This window comes from Pararge aegeria, chromosome 21 (genome assembly GCF_905163445.1).
Source record: "Pararge aegeria chromosome 21, ilParAegt1.1, whole genome shotgun sequence".
In the NCBI taxonomy this organism is placed as follows: Eukaryota; Metazoa; Arthropoda; class Insecta; order Lepidoptera; family Nymphalidae; genus Pararge; species Pararge aegeria.
This window is the reverse complement of record NC_053200.1, coordinates 9,599,106-9,618,065: the sequence shown is the minus strand read 5'-3', so window position 1 is coordinate 9,618,065 and position 18,960 is coordinate 9,599,106. Positions and strand designations below refer to the sequence as shown.

The 18,960-nt window shown below is 35.5% G+C and overlaps 1 protein-coding gene across 1 annotated transcript in view; it reads right to left on the bottom strand.

Annotated features, from left to right (window-relative positions):
- Positions 1-18,960, bottom strand: part of LOC120633183 (Down syndrome cell adhesion molecule-like protein Dscam2) — a 68,973-nt gene that overhangs the window by 24,028 nt on the left and 25,985 nt on the right. The window contains exons 3-8 of the mRNA XM_039903314.1: positions 18,662-18,817; positions 13,576-13,707; positions 12,486-12,621; positions 3,209-3,393; positions 2,277-2,539; positions 841-961 (exon numbers count right to left, since the gene is read on the bottom strand). Coding sequence (XP_039759248.1) covers positions 841-961; positions 2,277-2,539; positions 3,209-3,393; positions 12,486-12,621; positions 13,576-13,707; positions 18,662-18,809 — 985 coding nt within the window. The 5' untranslated portion in view covers positions 18,810-18,817. The remainder of the gene's footprint in view (positions 1-840; positions 962-2,276; positions 2,540-3,208; positions 3,394-12,485; positions 12,622-13,575; positions 13,708-18,661; positions 18,818-18,960) is intronic.

Sequence of the window (18,960 nt, the reverse complement as noted above, 5' to 3'; positions counted from 1 at the left end):
ACGTCGCATTGTCTCGACTGACTAAATACTAAACCATGAATTTTCCAATTAAGATTTTATCACGTCACTATAAGGTGTATTTTGGAATATAGTTTGGTTAGTTATGCGTCGCTTTGTTTCCGTTATGAATTACCTCCCCCGCTATTTGGTGTCGCTGCTCTCGAGAGCTTGAGTACTGTCGCAGCATCCGTTGATGGAAAAACTGTATCATTATAGAAAAGTCATATTGATCCCATTTACTAATAACTAACGGATATTACAATATACAAGTGTGCGTTCCTGTTTTTGAACTTAATATACGAAAAAAGAAACAAAATTCATTTATTTCAAGTAAGCTCGCCTACTTTATAAACACTTTTGAAACGTCAACTGTCATGTGTCTACTCTACCGGTTCGGAAAGCAGATTCTATATGAAAGCAATCAATAAGGAAAAATTTGAGGGGGTGTGAAGGTAAGATTCGAGACACGTGCCAATCCACGTTGCTGTATTGGTTTTTACTGAGAAATCTAAAGCATAATACAGAGCAGGGTGTTTTTATTTTCGCATTTTGAAACAGTCCCAGTCTAACTCTACCTATTCTAAACACTGGCGTTCGTGCACAAAGTTTTATGAAGCGCATGTCACTACGCTGTAGCTATAAATATATAGATTTAATTAAGGTTTAATTCTAATGTGACGTAGCCGAGTTTTACTCTGTCGGCGCGTATTTGGGGAGAACTATTGCACCCGCAGTTTGGATAGTAGTGAGAAAATTTTGTGTATCTCAATGGGTGTTGGGGTCTGTATTTCCAAAATATATCTTTATTAAAGACATTCGTATATATGCAAAAGTTCATACCTCTAGTGCCAGTGAAGTTCCAGTCAGCGTCATGTGTGTGGGTGCTACGTGCGTAGGGCGCCCGACGGGACCTATTCCCCAAACTTCGCGTCCGGCTTTCTGACACTGCAAAATATATACACTAAGATTTTTTTCTATAGCATTAATTTAAGCATAGCTCAGCGAGTCGCGAAGCTGACGTAGCAATGGGCAGGGCACATAGTTCGATGAACCGATAGACGTTGGGGTCTTAAGGCGCTGAAATGGCGACCCCGCACCGGTAAACTCAGCGTAGCTTTTTCGCAGCGTAGGCTGGTCCCCAACGAGGTGGTCAGATGACATCAGGCAAGTCGCTGGGAGCCGCTGTAGGCAAGTGGCCCAGGAACATGGATTGTGGAACTCTCAACAAAATACCATATAAATAATATGTCCATCAGTGGACGTCAATTGGTTGAATTGATTAGCATTTTAGTAAATTAAAAAAATATTCTTTGTTGTTTATTGTAATGCCTAATAAACATATATTTTTTCGTATTTCTTACATGTTCAAGGTAAAATAAAGATAAAATCACCCTTATTTACATTAGTGCTCTACGGCGAGATCTAACAAAGGCCTAGTCATAAAAATGATCTGAGTTTGTAATCAAGACGTTAAGTAAGTAATTATTTACATAGCAATACTAGTTTACTACTGTGTCTGGATAGGGGCCCATTGCTTAGGGCATCAGGTAGACTTGATCTGGCAATCCTTGTTAAACTAAAGCGACTCAGAAGCAAACACTTTTTCCAATTGCCGTCGTAGACCTTAGCCATGAGCAATAAAAAAAAACTTGCATTAATTAGGCATAATATAAAATAAAAGCTCTCCTTTTCTTATCTGAAATCTTTTCTCTCTCTCATGTTACGCTATGTTTCTAAACGTAAGATGTCCATGAAATTATAATTTCGATTCTTGTAAAAAAAAAAGATAACCCACATTTACATTAGTTTTCTTCGTCTAAAATGATTCTTATTCAAGGTTGTTTAAGGTTTAATTTGAGTTTATACACTAACTTCGTTTGCCAAACTCGGTTTAATTTTTTGATCCACTGTACGAGATCCAATTTACAATAACTTTAAGAAGTAAAAACTTCTGTCGGAAATCTTTATTATTTCTTTTAACCAATTGAATCTCATTTATTTATTTTCTATTGCTTTATTATGACTGAAAATAATAACAATACAGAATACTTTATTCAGAAGCACGAACGTAAATACGTTTCTAAATATTTTACCGACTATGGTTAATTTAATTGTAATTCATACTCTGTTTACCAGTGGCGCGCACGGATGGCAATAAATATGAAACTAGCTTTTGCCCTCGGATTCGCTTGCGTTAACATATTGTGATTGTTTTGAAAAAAAATAACATTACGACAAATTTTTGGAAAAACAGATTAATTGTTACCTGTAAAGACATATTCCGCGGTACCGTAGGCTTGATCTCTCGTGTTACTCGCAAAACACTGGTAAATGCCCTGGTCGTTTTGCTGTGAGTTTTTGATATGTAATTTTAAACCGTCTTCCGACAGCTTAACTCTGTCTGAGTTTTTCATAACTTTCCCATCGTGTATCCAGTAAACCAGTTCAACTGGGTGTCCCGATACCTTACAATCGAAACTGACATTTACGTTGAATTTCGTTCGTAATATTTCTGGCTTGATTCGGACGGATATTCGTTCTGTAAACAAAGTGTTCGTTAGACTTTGCCACTTGAGATAAGATATTTTAATGTGTATCGGCTCGTTAATTTCACCGATAAAAAAGATAACATTACCGTAACGAAACAACTAAGCCTAATATGGCGCTAAATCTGTCGTACACAAATCCAAATATTATAATGATTTACAGGTCTCAAAGAATAGGAAAAACACTGTTATTGTTTTCCAAAAATAGAAAACTATAACAGTATTTTTAGTAGTAGGATAATGTAGTAAACGTGTCTATTAATTTAGTTATTTTATATTCAATTAATAAATAATTTACTATGTTTTCATTCATTCTAAAATATCGAAAAAAGGTGTACAACAGCAAACTCCATAAAGCACTAGACACATTTATGCAAAAACGAGTGCCTAAACACTCGCACTAAGATTCTGTAAAAAGTTATCTAAAAGTTTTCGGAAATCTTTTTCTTAAAATAAGCAACTCGTTACAAATTTGTGTGCAAAAGAATTAGCACCAGTATCATTCATCAACATATAAGTATTCGAATATTCGAATTGAAATTTATTTATTTTTACCACCAAATAAACCACATTATTAACCATTATCACATATTTACTTTACATTATTTGACACATTTGCTGCATAAACAAATACATGCGAGAAGGTAATTTTCATTTCAAACCTGTTACAATGATTGTGAAATGTGCTGATTCTCCCCCAGCAGTATTGTTTAACCAGCAAATAAACCTGCCGGCATCCTCTCGTTGCAGTTTCTGTATGCTGAGGAGACCTCCAAGTATCGTTGCTCTTGGCCAGAGCGATGTCTTCTCTATCGGTATTAACAACTCGTGGTGTTCACGAAACCATCTGCAGAAAGGGGATCATTTAAATATTAATATTATAGGTTGTTTGTTTCTCAGGTAAAAAATACTTTTCTTCTTCACGTCTCGAATGGAAAGTCTTGTACCTTGACATATGTAACATCTAATCCCGAAAAATTCTAAATTCATCTGTATGCCTATACTTAAATCTATAGCTATAACATATTTTATTTTATTACTCTTTCGTTTTTTATTTCCCTGAGAGTCGTGGGCGTTGTTTATAATCAATATATGATTTGGGCTAATGCAAGATAATTATTTACATAGTTATGTTATATAGTTGGGATTAGTGATAAAGTGTTCGATGCATCTAAAATAGGTCTAACTTTTATATCAAGAACAGCTTGGTAATTATTAAATAACAAGATATATTTACCTAATACCGAGTTGTTGTATTTGTACTTTTAAGCTTAATTTGTACAATTACTTAGTCGCAGCTGACGATCTACGATTTGAGCGGGCCAGGGCACATTTAGCATTAGCAGTACATATGTCTCGAACTAACTCATTTCGCATGCTTAGTGCACTGATGCCTGTTATATTTTAGCTGTTAGCAATCAAAACACTTAATTATATACCTTCCTATATTACCCATTACCGATCCATTACAGGGTACGCCCACTACGCTGGTCGAGAGCGGATTGGTGGACTCCACACGCCTTTGAGAACATTATAGAGAACTCTCAGCCATGCGAATTTCCTAACGAAGTTTTCCTTCCCCATTAATTGGGAAATGCGTTTGATTATTGATAAGAAATAATACTTGTAAGTGGTGTGATCTTTTGATATTGTAGTTTCATTAAAATTAGAGCGATAAAATACGATGTATCTGATCATATGATATAAACTTTTCATAGCGTATAAAAAACGTTTCATAGCGTCGCTAGTTGATTCGATTTGCTTGAAGGCTTTTAATGCAATTTTGTTACCCTCAAGCGGCGTAATTCATTTATGCAATAACCCTGTGGTAATAGGCGTATTACGAAAAATTCTTGTTTGAAGTAGGTACATTTTTTTTCATCCGTAAATTATTATATTGTAAATTTGTTATAACATTTTCAACCATTTGGCTTCTTATTCCAAAGGTTTTTACAATGAGGTACCCAAATTAGAGCTCTTTATAAAATCAGAGCAGATATCTACTGCTAGTAGAGGCAAATGTAAATAGTTGAATGAAAGAAAAATAATCCGCTAGATGTCAAAAAATATAATGTACCTTTTTGAATCTCTCTCATATTATCTTCACTATGTTTCTAACTTTTTTATTTGCTTTATATGCCTTATACACGGATTGTTTTATAAATATTTAAGTATATACAGATAAAATGAATGCCTCAAATAACATGGACTTCTGTTTTTGTTCAGTTTGTTCAATACAATTAAAAAGAAAAGAAAATGAGGAAAAACCTAATCGAAAATCTCTTTTGAATGGTAATTGCCACTTCGGTTTACTTTCAATACATGACTTCCTTCAGGTAGTATAAAGATCACTGGGAACTTGGGTTTGTAAATGAAAATAATCAATTATAATAATAAATACTTTAGTATGTTTAAGTATATTAAATTGATACCTACGTATACATTTTCCCATCAGTTCTGTCTTATCAGCCTTATATTATCACTTTAGAAACATGAATGAATTAGAAGAAAAACTAAAATTAGAAGCAGTATTTTGCAATAATCAAAAGAAGACAAACATTTCCATATTTAATTTTTAAGGGTAAATTTTAGATCGAGCAGTTACCATTTAGGAGGATTTTCTTTTTTAACTCCTTAGATTCTTTTAATGTTTAGGAAGGAAATGTGGTGCGGTCGACATTTTCAATGTTTCAGTGAGTTTCCTTGAAGAAATAGTTTCAAAAGACTGGAAATGCTGCCATTTGCATTCTAAGTGGTTCCGAGCGTGGTTTATAATAAAAGTTGTAGCGCAAGCTTGAAAACCGATGTAATTTTTGAATTCAAGAAAGTTATTAAGCTCATCTGTCAGTTTATACCGCCTTGTATTAGTTTCTCCATTCATCTGTACAGAGCAGAAGCGAGGGCTATCACAGAAGCTTCGAGTAAGAAGCTTGAGGATTCGAGATGTGGTTGAACAGAAGAATGCTATCCTGGAGAGACAATGTTAAAAATAAAACGGTAATGCAGCATGTCGGAAAACAACGGAAGATTATTTTTACTAAAAAAAAAGATGTCAGAGTGTCTGGGTCATAAACTTATTGTTACAAAGTATGATCATTTACAAATGATTATATCCAGTAAAAGTATCCGGTAAAAGGGGTGTAGGAAGGAAAAAAACTCCTGGCAAAAGAACCTACGCCGGTGGTTTTATGAAAGCGACCGCCGACCGGTCACTATTTCAGAGTTGCTGTCTTTAAAAATTAAGTGCCCGCCTGCCATCGTTAAATTAAAAAAAAAAAACATTTATTTCCAGTAGGCCAAGTAAATAAGCACATTTAAAACATCAAGTCAGTCTGTTTGTAGTGACTCTACCACCGGTTTGGAAGGCGGAAGATTAGAAGGGGCACTATTACAGTTTTACAAATACTACTCCCAAAAGTGTCAAGTAGGGAGTAAAAGTTTGTAGAAAATAATATTTTTTTAGTTCTTTAGGTATATTGCCCACCATTCCGCATTGGAGCGGCGTGGTGGGTCATGCTCTAAAACAGTCACTTCTATTAAAGGCAAGGCCTTTGTCTAGCAGTAGGAAGTTAATAGGCTGCGGATGTAATAGGTATATTGTGTATATTTCCTTTTAGCTTTACCTGTATCGTTGTTTCTGGACACAAGGATATCATAAATACGCAGACGTATCCGCTAGTACATATAATATTACACACGATAACTGCGACGCCAGTTCATATTCTCAGCTGGATCTTGGCTGACGCACTATCGTGTGTCTTGATGCATATTATAGGTATTAGGGCTAGCTTCACCACTGTCTAAACACAAATAGAAAAGCCTCTGGGACTCGCACGTGCATTTCGTGTTTGACTACTCTACTTTGATCATTCGACTAGTAGGCTGTAACTCAATGTTTGCTGTCTCTAACACGCTCTGCTACTGAACAGCTTTGTTCAAATACCTTTAGGGGATTTATAAATACCGTCACTTAATCATATAAACAAACTTCTGTACGGTTTAATAAAACTAAAGTGCTACTATGAAAATTCTGCTTAATTTGCTTTACTCCGCGAAAAGTTTTCCTAGCTTATCATTTGAAACGTATCATATTCCAAACGAATGGAATATTGAATATTCAAAAACTGAGAATGGGCAGGAGACATTTTTCTCCCAGGTGCAAGGCACAAGAATAAGTAGTTCCTAAGTAGCTAGGTGGGTACTTACTCTTTAAAGTAATTTATCCAATTAGCTTTTGCCCGCGGCTTCGCTTACGTTAAGTTAAATTGTTGAATTGGTAAATTTTAACTACAAAGGGTTAAAAAAAAGTCTTGCTGCTAATAGAAAAATATGAACGAAAATTATTTAAAAAATCAGAAACTTTCATCTAAATTTGATGCCTTTGCCTATAATCAAAGTAAGTTCAAATTCAAGTTTTTCAAGTTAGATTTTATTCAAACTTTCAACCACCATTGAACCATCTTAGGGATGGAAATTTCAAAAATCCTCTCTTAGCGGAAGCCTACGTTGTAATAACTATCTGTGTGCAAAATTTCAACCCGATCCATCAAGTGGTTAGAGCTGTGCGTTGATAGATCAGTCAGTCAGTCACCTTTGCCTTTTATATATATAGATACCTACATCATCGTTATTTCAAAGTCTACGCTTTCGTAGTTGTTTCGATATTCTTTGAAGTTTATAGTTATTTCAGTTTTAGTGCTCGATTTTACTTTAAAAGTTGTTTCATCCATATTATATTTTTAATTCAAAATTCGGCTCTGTTTGTTTTATTTTGCATATTCTTTATTGTGTCTCAAGATTTAATTCCGATGATTAATATAATCCAAATGTTATAAATGCGCGATTGTGTCTGTTTGTTTGTTACTCGTACTTATGTTCAGCTAACAGTTGAACCGATCTTGATGTAATTTGGCAACATGTATCTTGGAAATGGATATTTATTACGTAAAAGCGGGAAGCTCGTTCATGGCTTGGCCGCTAAACTTATCGTGGTGAAATTATTATAGTTATGCATCCTGGAGAATGAAGAGAGAATAAAGGATTTTTAAACCCATAATAAACGCGGACGCAGATGAAATTGAGAGTGTGGCTGGCAAGAACTGGCTTGAAAGAGCGCTAAACAGAACTGTGTGGCAGAGAATGGAGGAGGCATTTACCCACAAGGGGTCCCTCGGTTTCATAACTCATTTTGTCAAAAAAAAAAAATCTAACGTAACAAATTTGCAAAAGCTTATCTATTTTTATATTTATTATGTTTTTTTAAGGAACAATAAAAGGCTTTTTAAAAAAAAAATGAACGCGTACGAAGTCGCAAGCAACATTTAGCTATGTATAAAAAAGGAACATAAGCAGTTAGTATATTATGGAAAATCGTTGCGCTCCTCTGATAAGCAATTCGCATGCGCCCAATGGTATTATCCTCTTTACAAAAGGCAAGGGTTAGCCTCTCCTTAATATATGTAGGGACTTTTGGGCCGTAAACACCATATAATCACGGTATCTGCTAAAACACAGCAATAAAAGGATACTCAGTTGTTTAAATTACTAATATTTCATTATATATCATAATACTAGGCTTTGGCCCGCGTCTTCGCTCGGGTTTGTTTCAGTTTAAAATAATCCTGCGGAAACTGTTTACAATTTTAAAAATACTTCTTATCATTCGACTAGATTTACACTTTAATGACAAGGTTGCTTGGTTTATGACAAGGTTGCTTGGAAGCATCTGGCTCCGCTTTTATTTCTAACAAGATAGAAAAATGAATGTTGAAATGTGAATGTAAATTGTTGATGTTGGAAAAGAGCAACTGTTGAGTTTCTGGCCGGCTTCTTGGTAGAAATATAACACTTTAATGACAAGGTTGCTTGGTTTATGACAAGGTTGCTTGGAAGCATCAGTTTCCGTTTTTATCTCTCACAAGATAGAAAAATGAATGTTGAAATGTGAATATAAATGGTTGATGTTGGAAAAGAGCAACTGCTGAGTTTCTGGCCGGCTTCTTCTCGGTAGAATCTACCTTCCGAATCGGTGGTAGAGTCACTACAAACAGACAGACACGACGTTTCAAAAGTGCTTATATAAATGAATTTTGAATTAATTTGATTTTTGACCGCAACTTTTGTAAAAAGGAAAGGACTACTTTCAACCTACCAGTTTAGTTAAGTACGATTTATGTATACAGCAGAATTGTAAATATTATCTTTCTAATACATCTATGAACAAAATACTAGAAGATTTATTATTGAAAGTCAGTTAGTTTATACGAATGGATAAGCAGTGATTGTATTTTATCTCTTTGTTGCTTAGATACAACTTATTCTGTTAGAAAAAAGGAACAATTTTCACAGTTCAAGTAACGTGCAATTTTCTGTACAACTTGCGGGTAGCCGTAAACAGAACTCAGTGAACCCTGCAAACACGGTTTGCGTTTGTTGTTTACGGTATTAGGGTAAGATATATACCTACCGGGAAGCTATGTTAGTTTTTCAGTGGTATAAACACGATTTTATGTAGAAAAGTGAAGCTTATATAATTATTTTAAAATAGTTGACTCTGAGATTTCTATTCAGATTTCCTGATATTCGTAATACGGTTTAAAGGACCCTCATACAACTTTTAAACCTCGTTTTACTCGCTTAGGTCTTTGGAGGATTATACACCTCAAAAGTACAAAAAAAGAACGTTAGCTTGGTTTACGTTTCTGTTCAAATAATCATATTATCCATTTAATAAGAGTAAGTTGATCTGAAATTATAGAAAGAAATATTTATTTACGCGAAGAAATTTTTAAAAACTTCCCTGGCGCTGTGGTGAGCGCTGTGGTCTTATAAGTGGGAGGTCCCGGGTTCGATCCTCGGCGGGGCAAATTTAGGAATTCTTAATTCCTCAATGTTCTTTGGCCGTGGCTAGTTACCACCGTGCGAACAAGCATCACTGCCGTGAAGAAACCGATTGTATATGGGTTTAGTATAACTGTCACTGTAACACTTCACTACTTACCGCCAGCTGAGATTGCAGTCGAGCGTTTAAGTACTTATAGTAATATTTTTTTTTTTAAATAAATATACACACATCGCCATCTAGTCCCAAAGTAAGCGTAGCTTGTGTTATGGGTACTAAGATGACTGATGAATATTTCTATAAATAATATACATAAATACTTATAATATACAGATAAACACCCAGACACTGAAAAACATTCATGTTCATCACATAAATATTTTCCAGTTGTGGGAATCGAACCCACGGCCTTGGACTCAGAAAGCAGGGTCGCTGCCCACTGCGCCAGTCGGCCGTCAAATTGATAAGAGATAAACTTGTATTTAATTAGGATCTTGTAGTAGATGGTTATTGAAACGTCTCCAAAGTTTATATACATTCTAACACGTAACCGACACGTGCAAAAGTTTTTCAATTCAAAACCCGCTCGGCACTCTTCAACTATATACTTTGATAGTTTTCTTGTGAACTGATAGATGAGTTTAATGTTTACCTACTTAAGTTCTAGAATTATTAAGGCTTTTATGTATATTTAACAATATTTTTTAAGTGTAAGGTATATTTAATAAACAAGTAATAAAATTTTAAAGTTCATAAAAAGTTCACTATAAAAGAGCTGATGATCTTCAAACGGTCATGGTTACCTTACCATATACTTTCAATATCATTGAATTATCATGGCACCAAATTTCGAATCGATCGGACATAGTCGATTATATTTAATAAATAAACAAAAAAATATTTTATATCCACAAATATTGCAAAATTAAACTTAAGTATATGTAATGTATTCTTTGTTTTGTTTCTCATTTCTCAATCATTCCAAAAAAATGTGCTGCGTGGCAGGGCACAACTAGTGCATTATAAAAGCACGTTTTTCGAAGGAGGATATAGAATTAATGTCAGGCTATACAATATTTGGACTGTACAATATATATAGAAACATGGTTACTGATTTAAACGAGAAAATCTGCAACATGTCAAATTTTTATTCAACCAGCCAAAGAAAAATAGAAAGTCTGTTCGTGGAATTTTGGAACATTCAGTATCCAGCTGTTGCAAAGGTGGAAGCTATTATGGTGGGGACGTTATTCTGGAGACTAGGAAAAGGAATTCTAGAAGATATACACGCAGGAAGAGAGGAATTTTTATTTCACTTGTGCCGAAATTTTAGGAATATGAATTAACTTTTTTTAGGTTTAATCCACTTACGAGTATATTAATATACCAAAAGTTTAAAGAATATGATAATCGACTTTTAAATGAAAGTTTTAAAGATCCAAGCTTAGTAGTTTATTAGATTTATAATTATAAAATAACTGTTAAAAAACTATCTTCTCGGTTAAAACTGCTCGGTATATAAATTAAAAGGTTATTTATTTCCCATTTTTAAACTTTAATACTAGAATGACAAGATGTTGTAAAATATATGACCATTATAACTGCTCCAAAGTCTCGACTCTAAACACTCTGACAGATGTTAATTATTATAATAAACACGCTGACATTTATTTTCGTCTCTTTTACTAAACGAATTTAAATTGTAAATCAAATTAATTTTTAGCTTTTTTTTCCTGACATACACGAAATACCTTTGGTCAAAAAACCTGTTTTGGAATAATTATACATAATTGTAGAATAATTATAAAATAATTTCGGCACTTGTGCAATAGTACCCTGACGGGGCTTCATGTTCATATGCCTATTTACAGTATCGTGTGCTTTATACTGTGTGTATACACATACACATGAAGCAATGAATAAATAAAAAATTATAGCTTATATTTTAAGGTATATCTTTCAGAAACTACTATAAAATAAATGAAAATTTAAAACTAAGGTTCACAGCAAATGTTACTGTTCTCTTTGTCTTTAATACTGAGCGTTTACTTTTATGAAAATGGATCATAAATTTTCACTTTGAGGACGTAAACTGGACTGCGTTTAAATGTTATAGAGAAAATATTTATAAACACTGTTCAGACTTATTTAAAATTTTAAACGGATTGTAGAATTTCACTGACACGATTTTTAAATACTAAATATTACCTACTTACTTATATAAAAGTGGTGTTCACAAATAAACATTACAGACAGTCTTAAATTTTACTAACCTCCTAACTAAATGTATTATAACTTTACAGGTAGGTTAATGTTATTGTGACAAAAACTCCTCCATTTCGATTCTATAATAGATTGTGATCTACAACAGAATGTAAAATAATCTTTTTAAATCTGCAAACTTCACTGGTGACCAAAAATTGTTGTTTATATTCTAATAAATTCCACATAAAAGTAGTTGCTTATATACTGGAATTAATAATTTCTATAAGCCGGTCCGGCTAATATCAACTGGTTGCATTCATAAAACTCATAATTTGAAAGCGGCCGCTATATAACCAAGCCTTGGCATAGACGTACCGCCAAGCGATTTACACTTAATAATTAATTGAATGTAATTTGAACTTTGAACTATAATATGTATTATGTAGGTATACTTTCGAGGTCTGCTTTTTCTAAAATGATATGTAAAATGGTACCAAGAAATCACGTTTTCCCTAGCAAACATTAACCCCGTTTTTCACTCCTTAGGGGCGAAATTTCTGAAAATTCTTTCTCATCTGAATCTAACATAAAACAAAGAACACACACACCCTCCAACTTTCAGGTCTCTACGACCAGCGGTTTGCACTGTGCGTTGATCCGTCAGTCAGTAATTCAGGACAAAGTGTTTTATATGTATAGAAATATGGCAATATATATTTATTAGTACTCTCATGGTTTTCATACAAAGTTTGCCTGATTGCTCGCAGTATTGTTTGTGTGCAATAAAGTATTTCTTGTTCATCTTCTTCAGTTTTGTTTTGCTCCATTTCTATTACTAAACGAATAATGACGGAATGGCGATCATTATTGATTGTATCCATGCCTTTACTTACCTATAACTAGGCACTGGCCATGCATGTGCTGCACACGGTAACCGCACGTCGTGGCCGACTTGCACCCGGCGAGAGCGCGACTCTACCGCTATGCGAGGACGCACCCCGCCTTTTGGTTCTGTCACTATGATGTGACCTGAAATAAAAAGCTCCGTGAATCTGAGCGAAAAACTAACGTAACAAGAATAGTTGAATAAAATAAAATACCTCATAATCATTTTTTTTTTAATTTTGTACCGATTCCCAAGCCCTGGATTACCGGTGCTTGAGAACCGGTTCAAAATTCAAAGCGGTCTCCATCATTAACCATGGTTACGTTATTATTTCAGTTAAGGGTTCGATTTCGTTTATATAACCGGTAAAACGGAAATGTGTTTCTAATTTGGTTTTTGTTTATGCTTTAAGATTCTATGAGTATTTTATTTTTAATAATATCTAAGATTCTATGAGTATTTTATTTTGGAATATTCATAATAATATCAATTAACATATATTATAATTATTAGTATTCCAAAATGAACAAGTACAGGTTGAATGCTCTGAGTTCTGACTATCATTTGCATCGAATCAAAGTTACTGTAGTACCTATTTAGATTGCGAGGATATGATAAACAAATCCGCTGCTCACAAATAAATAGCATATCGCTATGCATCAGTGTATAAATATACTGGTCATTATTTTATAATTTAAAGACTCGTTATTTTGCACTTTAATTTGATTCTTATTATCGTTCCATTTTTCGTGGTTTTCACGGAGTAGGCAGTCTTTAATGTAAATTTCCTTCTTTTAGGTAACCTGGGAGAGATCACTTTTAGTAATAATAATAATAAGAGTATTCTTAGTTTCTCTGTACGACGCAATAAATATATTTTAATAAATAAATAGGGCGGCGGGAATCTTTCATTAGCCTAGGGCAGCGAGCGTATCAAATCCGCCAGAGCCGTAAATAACAGTTTACGAAAATTTAACATAAACAAATAGCATTACCATCGATGTAAACGTAAATTCACAAGCCCACTGTATTTCAATAGGCTCATTTGAGCGGAATATTAAAGTCCATCAAGTAGGGTGTATTGTACAATGACTTACCAAAATATTTACTAGAATACAAAGACCCGGTGATCCGGTCCCGAACTCGGCAGCGGAATGCTGTGTACCTGTCGCTTGGACTCACGGCACTTATGTATAGAGAGCCGTCGTCCAGACGAGAGTACTTTGAACCTAAACAAAGGGGACATACATATATATTATCTATTGTTAAATAGCCCTACTGAGAGTAAAAGGGATTGCTTTCAATAAGGTATACGTAGGTGCCTCTTTTCGGAGCACAATAGACAAGGAATTCTATGAGTTGACAAAGATGGAGTTGTATTTACACAGCTATTTTATGTTAGATTGTCTAATGGAAAGTAAATAGATAGCTAAGAATAAAATTGTTATTTATTTCTAATAACAATAGTTTGTGATGTATGAAAGATGATTAAGTCTGTGGAATAATTAACTCTTTTTTTTTTTTTTATAATTCAATTCGAGTTAGCTCTTGGTCGCAATCTCACCTTCTGGTAAGTAATGATGCAGTCGAAGATGTTAGCAGGTTAATCTGTGAGGGGTTCTATTAGACCATACCTCTAATTGGTCTCTACGCAAAACTGTACTGAAACGCTAAAATGCTTAGCGGCACGTCTTTGTTGGTAGGGTGTTAAATAGACACGGCCGTAGCATGAACAAACAACAGAAGAACAAAAGAAATTCAGATATAATGAACTCCTGAAATGCCCCTACCGGGGATCGAACAAGAAACCTCTCACTTAAAACAGTGCTCACAGCTGCGCTAGGGAGGCTGTCATATTATACCATTTAAATATTAATTGTAAACTGATCAAATTACTTATTACTGCACGAAGCTGTGGAGGTTATATTCCAGGAGTATAGAGTGTAAACTAAGGGTCTCCTACGGTATAGGTTAATTTGGGTATGTGCGTGCATTTGTTTATATATAACTAACTGCGACGGACGCCAGATTGTACAGTTTTAGAAATCCACCTAAATTGTAGTTTGTGTGAAATATAACATTTCCATTGGCGCCCAACTTGGGGCTCGCATAGCATGCCTAACGCGTTATGGAAATGTTCGGTGGACTATAGGAAGGCCAACCGACTTTGATAGTTGATTATTCTTTCAAAATAAATTATCTTGAAACACTTCCGTTATTGGATTTATAATGTATCAGTATGTATCACTTCAAATATACAATTAATGTCAAGATCAAGTAAAGTAGAGTCCAGTAACGTCAGTGCAGTCTGTTGTTTTAGCTGACTTGGCCCTTGTATGGCCATACAGAATGAGTTTTCTTTGTCACATGTTTCATACAAAAATCTCTAATTGCCTTTTAGTTTCATATGAAATAAAATATAAAAGAAAAACCTTTCAAGTAGGTCGATCACAACTACAATGGATCGAAAATACAATACAAATTGTGTTAATGAATGTGAGGTGATGGTACGTAACAACTGCATCCGTTACGTTAAACCTTTAGTTTAGAAATGCACCCTGGTCTAAAAATAACTCCACAATTTACTTAAATAGGTGTCCTTTTGTAGGCATGTCAAACAAGTTCATCATCATCATCATCATCATCATCATCATCTCAATCAATTGACGTCCACTGCTGGACATAGGTCTTTTGTAGGGAGTTCCACAATGCACGGTCCTGGGCCGCTTGCCTCCAGCGGCTCCCAGCTACTCGCCCGATGTCATCTGTCCACCTCGTTGGGGGCCGACCTACGCTGCGTTTACCGGTGCGGGGTCGCCATTCCGACACCTTAAGACCCCAACGTCCATCGGCTCTCCGAGCTATGTGCCCCGCCCATTGCCACTTCAGCTTCGCGACTCGCTGAGCTATATCGGTAACTCTAGTTCTTCTACTTATCTCCTCATTTCTGATTTGATCACGTAGAGATACTCCTAACATAGCTCTCTGCATCGCCCGCTGAGTGACTCTGAGCCTTCTTATGAGACCCATAGTTAGCGACCATGTCTCTGATCCGTAAGTCATCACTGGCAACACGCACTGTTCGAAGACTTTAGTTTTGAGGCACTGGGGGATTTTGGACGAGAAGATGTCACGAAGTTTCCCGAACGCTGCCCATCCGAGTTTGATTCGGCGGTTTACCTCTTTCTCGAAACAGGTTCACGACGCAGCAATTAGGGCCTTTCCTGCGACGCGTCCTAATATGTCTAACACGATATCTTAGAGTCCTAGAGGCTCAACTCCTGTTGAGCATTTCGTTCGCCCCCATTCCCCAGTGTCGCGTTTACAACCTATATGGTGATTATCAGTAAAAATCAATCCCAAGACACAGGAGTTGTCCAGGGTCCAAATTTTTTTTTGGTAATAACTGTCCGACTAAACCACGGCTCACGGTTAGTGTACAACCATCGCCTATCGACAGAGCAACACTTCGCAGGGCAAGCAAAGCACATGGCCTACAAAGTGCTACCTAGTTACGGTCAACCTGAGTCTTAGGCATTAAGCCTCGTGAGCCTGTAATCACACCGGAACCAACTCCTTCAAACCGGAATACAGCAACGCTGCTTGCAAGCAAAAGAATAGGCATGGCGGTAGTACTCCCGGCCGAGCTCTGTCACCAAAAGCTCTGGTACTACTAGCTCCGCTTTAAAATCGTTAAAGCTTTAGAAACTACGTCATGACTGTCTCCCCTGGGGCCAAGCACGTATGTTATTTGAAGTGAAAATTTCTTTAGGTACGTCAATCACTTTTTGCGTGAACAAAAATCATGGAACTCGCGTCATCGTCACCGAACACTCTCCATTAGCTGATGAGATGATGTATACTGTGTATATGTGTGTACTTTTGGGTGAACAAAAAGCGTGAAACTCGCGTAATTGTCACCGTACGCTTGTGCTTTGTGTATACTGTATATGTACATAGATTAAGTTTTCTTCTATCGGAAGTCTCCAAAGAATGCCCCGATTTTTTTATATATCTATAATGTTTCGACCCATTGTTAAACTGTTAAAAGTGAAAGATTACAAAGTAGAAAATTAAAACACGGCAGCGGCGTTGAAAACGTATTATTGAAAGAAAGACAAATGATCGTACGTACGCCTCACGTCGCTCGCATTTGTAAATTGATCGACGCTAGAAATACGCGGGATTTTTTTCCCGAGAAATATCAATTTGCTTCCATCGATATATTCTGGGGAGGTGTGGCCGAGTTTCAACAGCGTATATACGTATATATATATATATAAAAGAACTTTATTTTTTCTACCTGTCTTATTATTTATATTCTGTCTTCACCACTTTTTAGTTTTAAGTATGATTTAAGCGGTGTTAGCGCATTGGATTGGAGCTCGCCTTCACTTTCGGGAGATCGAGTTCGACTCCGAGCACGCACCTCTAACTTTTCTAAGTTATGTGCGTTTTAAGTAATTAAAGTATCACTTGATTCAGCGGTGAAGGAAAATATCGTGAGAAAACCGGCATGCCTGAGAGTTCTGTTTCAAAGGTGTGTGGTGTCCACCAATCCGCACTGGGCTAGCGGACCACGGCTTTAACCCCTTCTCATTGTGGGAGGAGACTCGTGCTCTGTAATGGGCCGGTAATGGGTTGATGTGATGATGATGATCGTGATTCAACTATCGAAAATAGATGACTGTGTTAATATAACTATAAAGAAATATAATAAATAGAGATTACCTTGATGGACGTATTTTATATTTAACATACCTACAAATTTACGACAAGAATGTTTACTTTTTAAGACTGGTTAGGAAATTAATCGACTTAGTTAAACGCATAAAAAACACTTTACGAGATCATATTATGGCAATGTGGTATTTGGTCACCACTTTTAAGAAGTATAACCAATACTCAATTCATAGAATTAAATATACTTTTAAGTAACTTATAAGTATATAACAGTAATCCCATATTAGTTACCTCAAGAAAAAAAACTGTAACTGTTAATAATAACTTATCACTTTTGCATGTGTATACACACATATCTTAAGTGTGTATGCATTTGAAAGTGTTACTCAATTATGGCTTTAATATATTGGATCTTAATCTTTTTTATGTTGCTACGTAATTCGTGACTCCATTTAAGAAAGCAACTTAAAGTATTTACACCGCTGATGAAGCGAACGGTAGGTATGAACTATGTATTTATTGTGTTTAAGAAAAACCGAATATTTTGTGCGCACACGAATATTCTTACCGGTTTCGCGGTTTCTTTCAGTAAGCCCAATCTTCCGGACCGATGATAGATTCGTCTCAGGAGTCCAAATATTAACGCTTGTGATATATTTTACTTTTGTGAAACCAGATGAAGTGTTGCGACAAAGCAACAAAGTATTTGAGGATTTTAAATCATAATAGATCACACGCCACACCCAAGGTTTTAGGCGCTCCGAGATTGGGTTGGAAACTTATAGTTCATTCTAAATTAGGAGGAGTGCCGTAATATTTATAAAACATGAGTCGAATTGAATGTTGCGTAGTTTAACTATTGAGCGTTGGTACTACATAAGTAGGTAGAGTACAAAAATAAATTCGGCGAGTCTTGGGTTTATTTTCTGAAATAATTATTTGAGTCTAGTTATTTATTACAAATTATACGAAACGTAACTTATAATTTACGTTATTTCAAGTATTAGAAAAGGTGAACCCTAAAAGTCCGGATAGGCACTTCAGCAAACTTTGTTAAATTCGTTCAGTTTCTGAATACAACACTCCTTGGTATTAAGTAGCTAAGTTATAAAGCCAAAAAATTTACTTGTTTAGCGCTTGGGTACTCCTAACTGTCTACAAGACGATTAACAACTGCTTTTGGCAGAGTAGCCAAAGTATTACGTTAAAGTCAAAGTCAAAGTCAAATATTTCTTTATTCAACGAGGTACATAGATGGCCTTTTTGATGCGTACATAACATGTGAAATATGACATAGAAGTGAGTTTATGGCGATAACTAAATTCGTTGACTTAAAACTAAATCCACGAGGGTTCCAAACGCGCCCTGGTCAAAAAAGAAGCCAACAACAAACTAAGCCAGTTTTTGTTTTGTTATCACCATCTCACATTGTCCTTTAAAACTATTTGAGAAGCAACCTGGTTAGAGCAATAATTCCTTTGTTGGGTTCGGGGTACTTACCTAAATATTGAAACACACTGGTGTCATCATCCGTGAACCAGTCGGTGTCGTCGACTCGTTCCGCGCAGTGTAATGGCACGATACATCGCAAAACTGCTGCGTTGCCCGCCATCACGTACTCATCTTGGACGTGCACTTCCCAGGGCATGTTTAGCACTAAAAGTGAATAAGATTGAATGACAATCTTATAATATAATCACCATATCAACCGATTGACGTTAACTGCACGTTAATACATAGGTATTTTGTAGGGACTTTCAAATTCGGTGTGAAAAAAGTGGTTATGTAGCGCAAGCTCG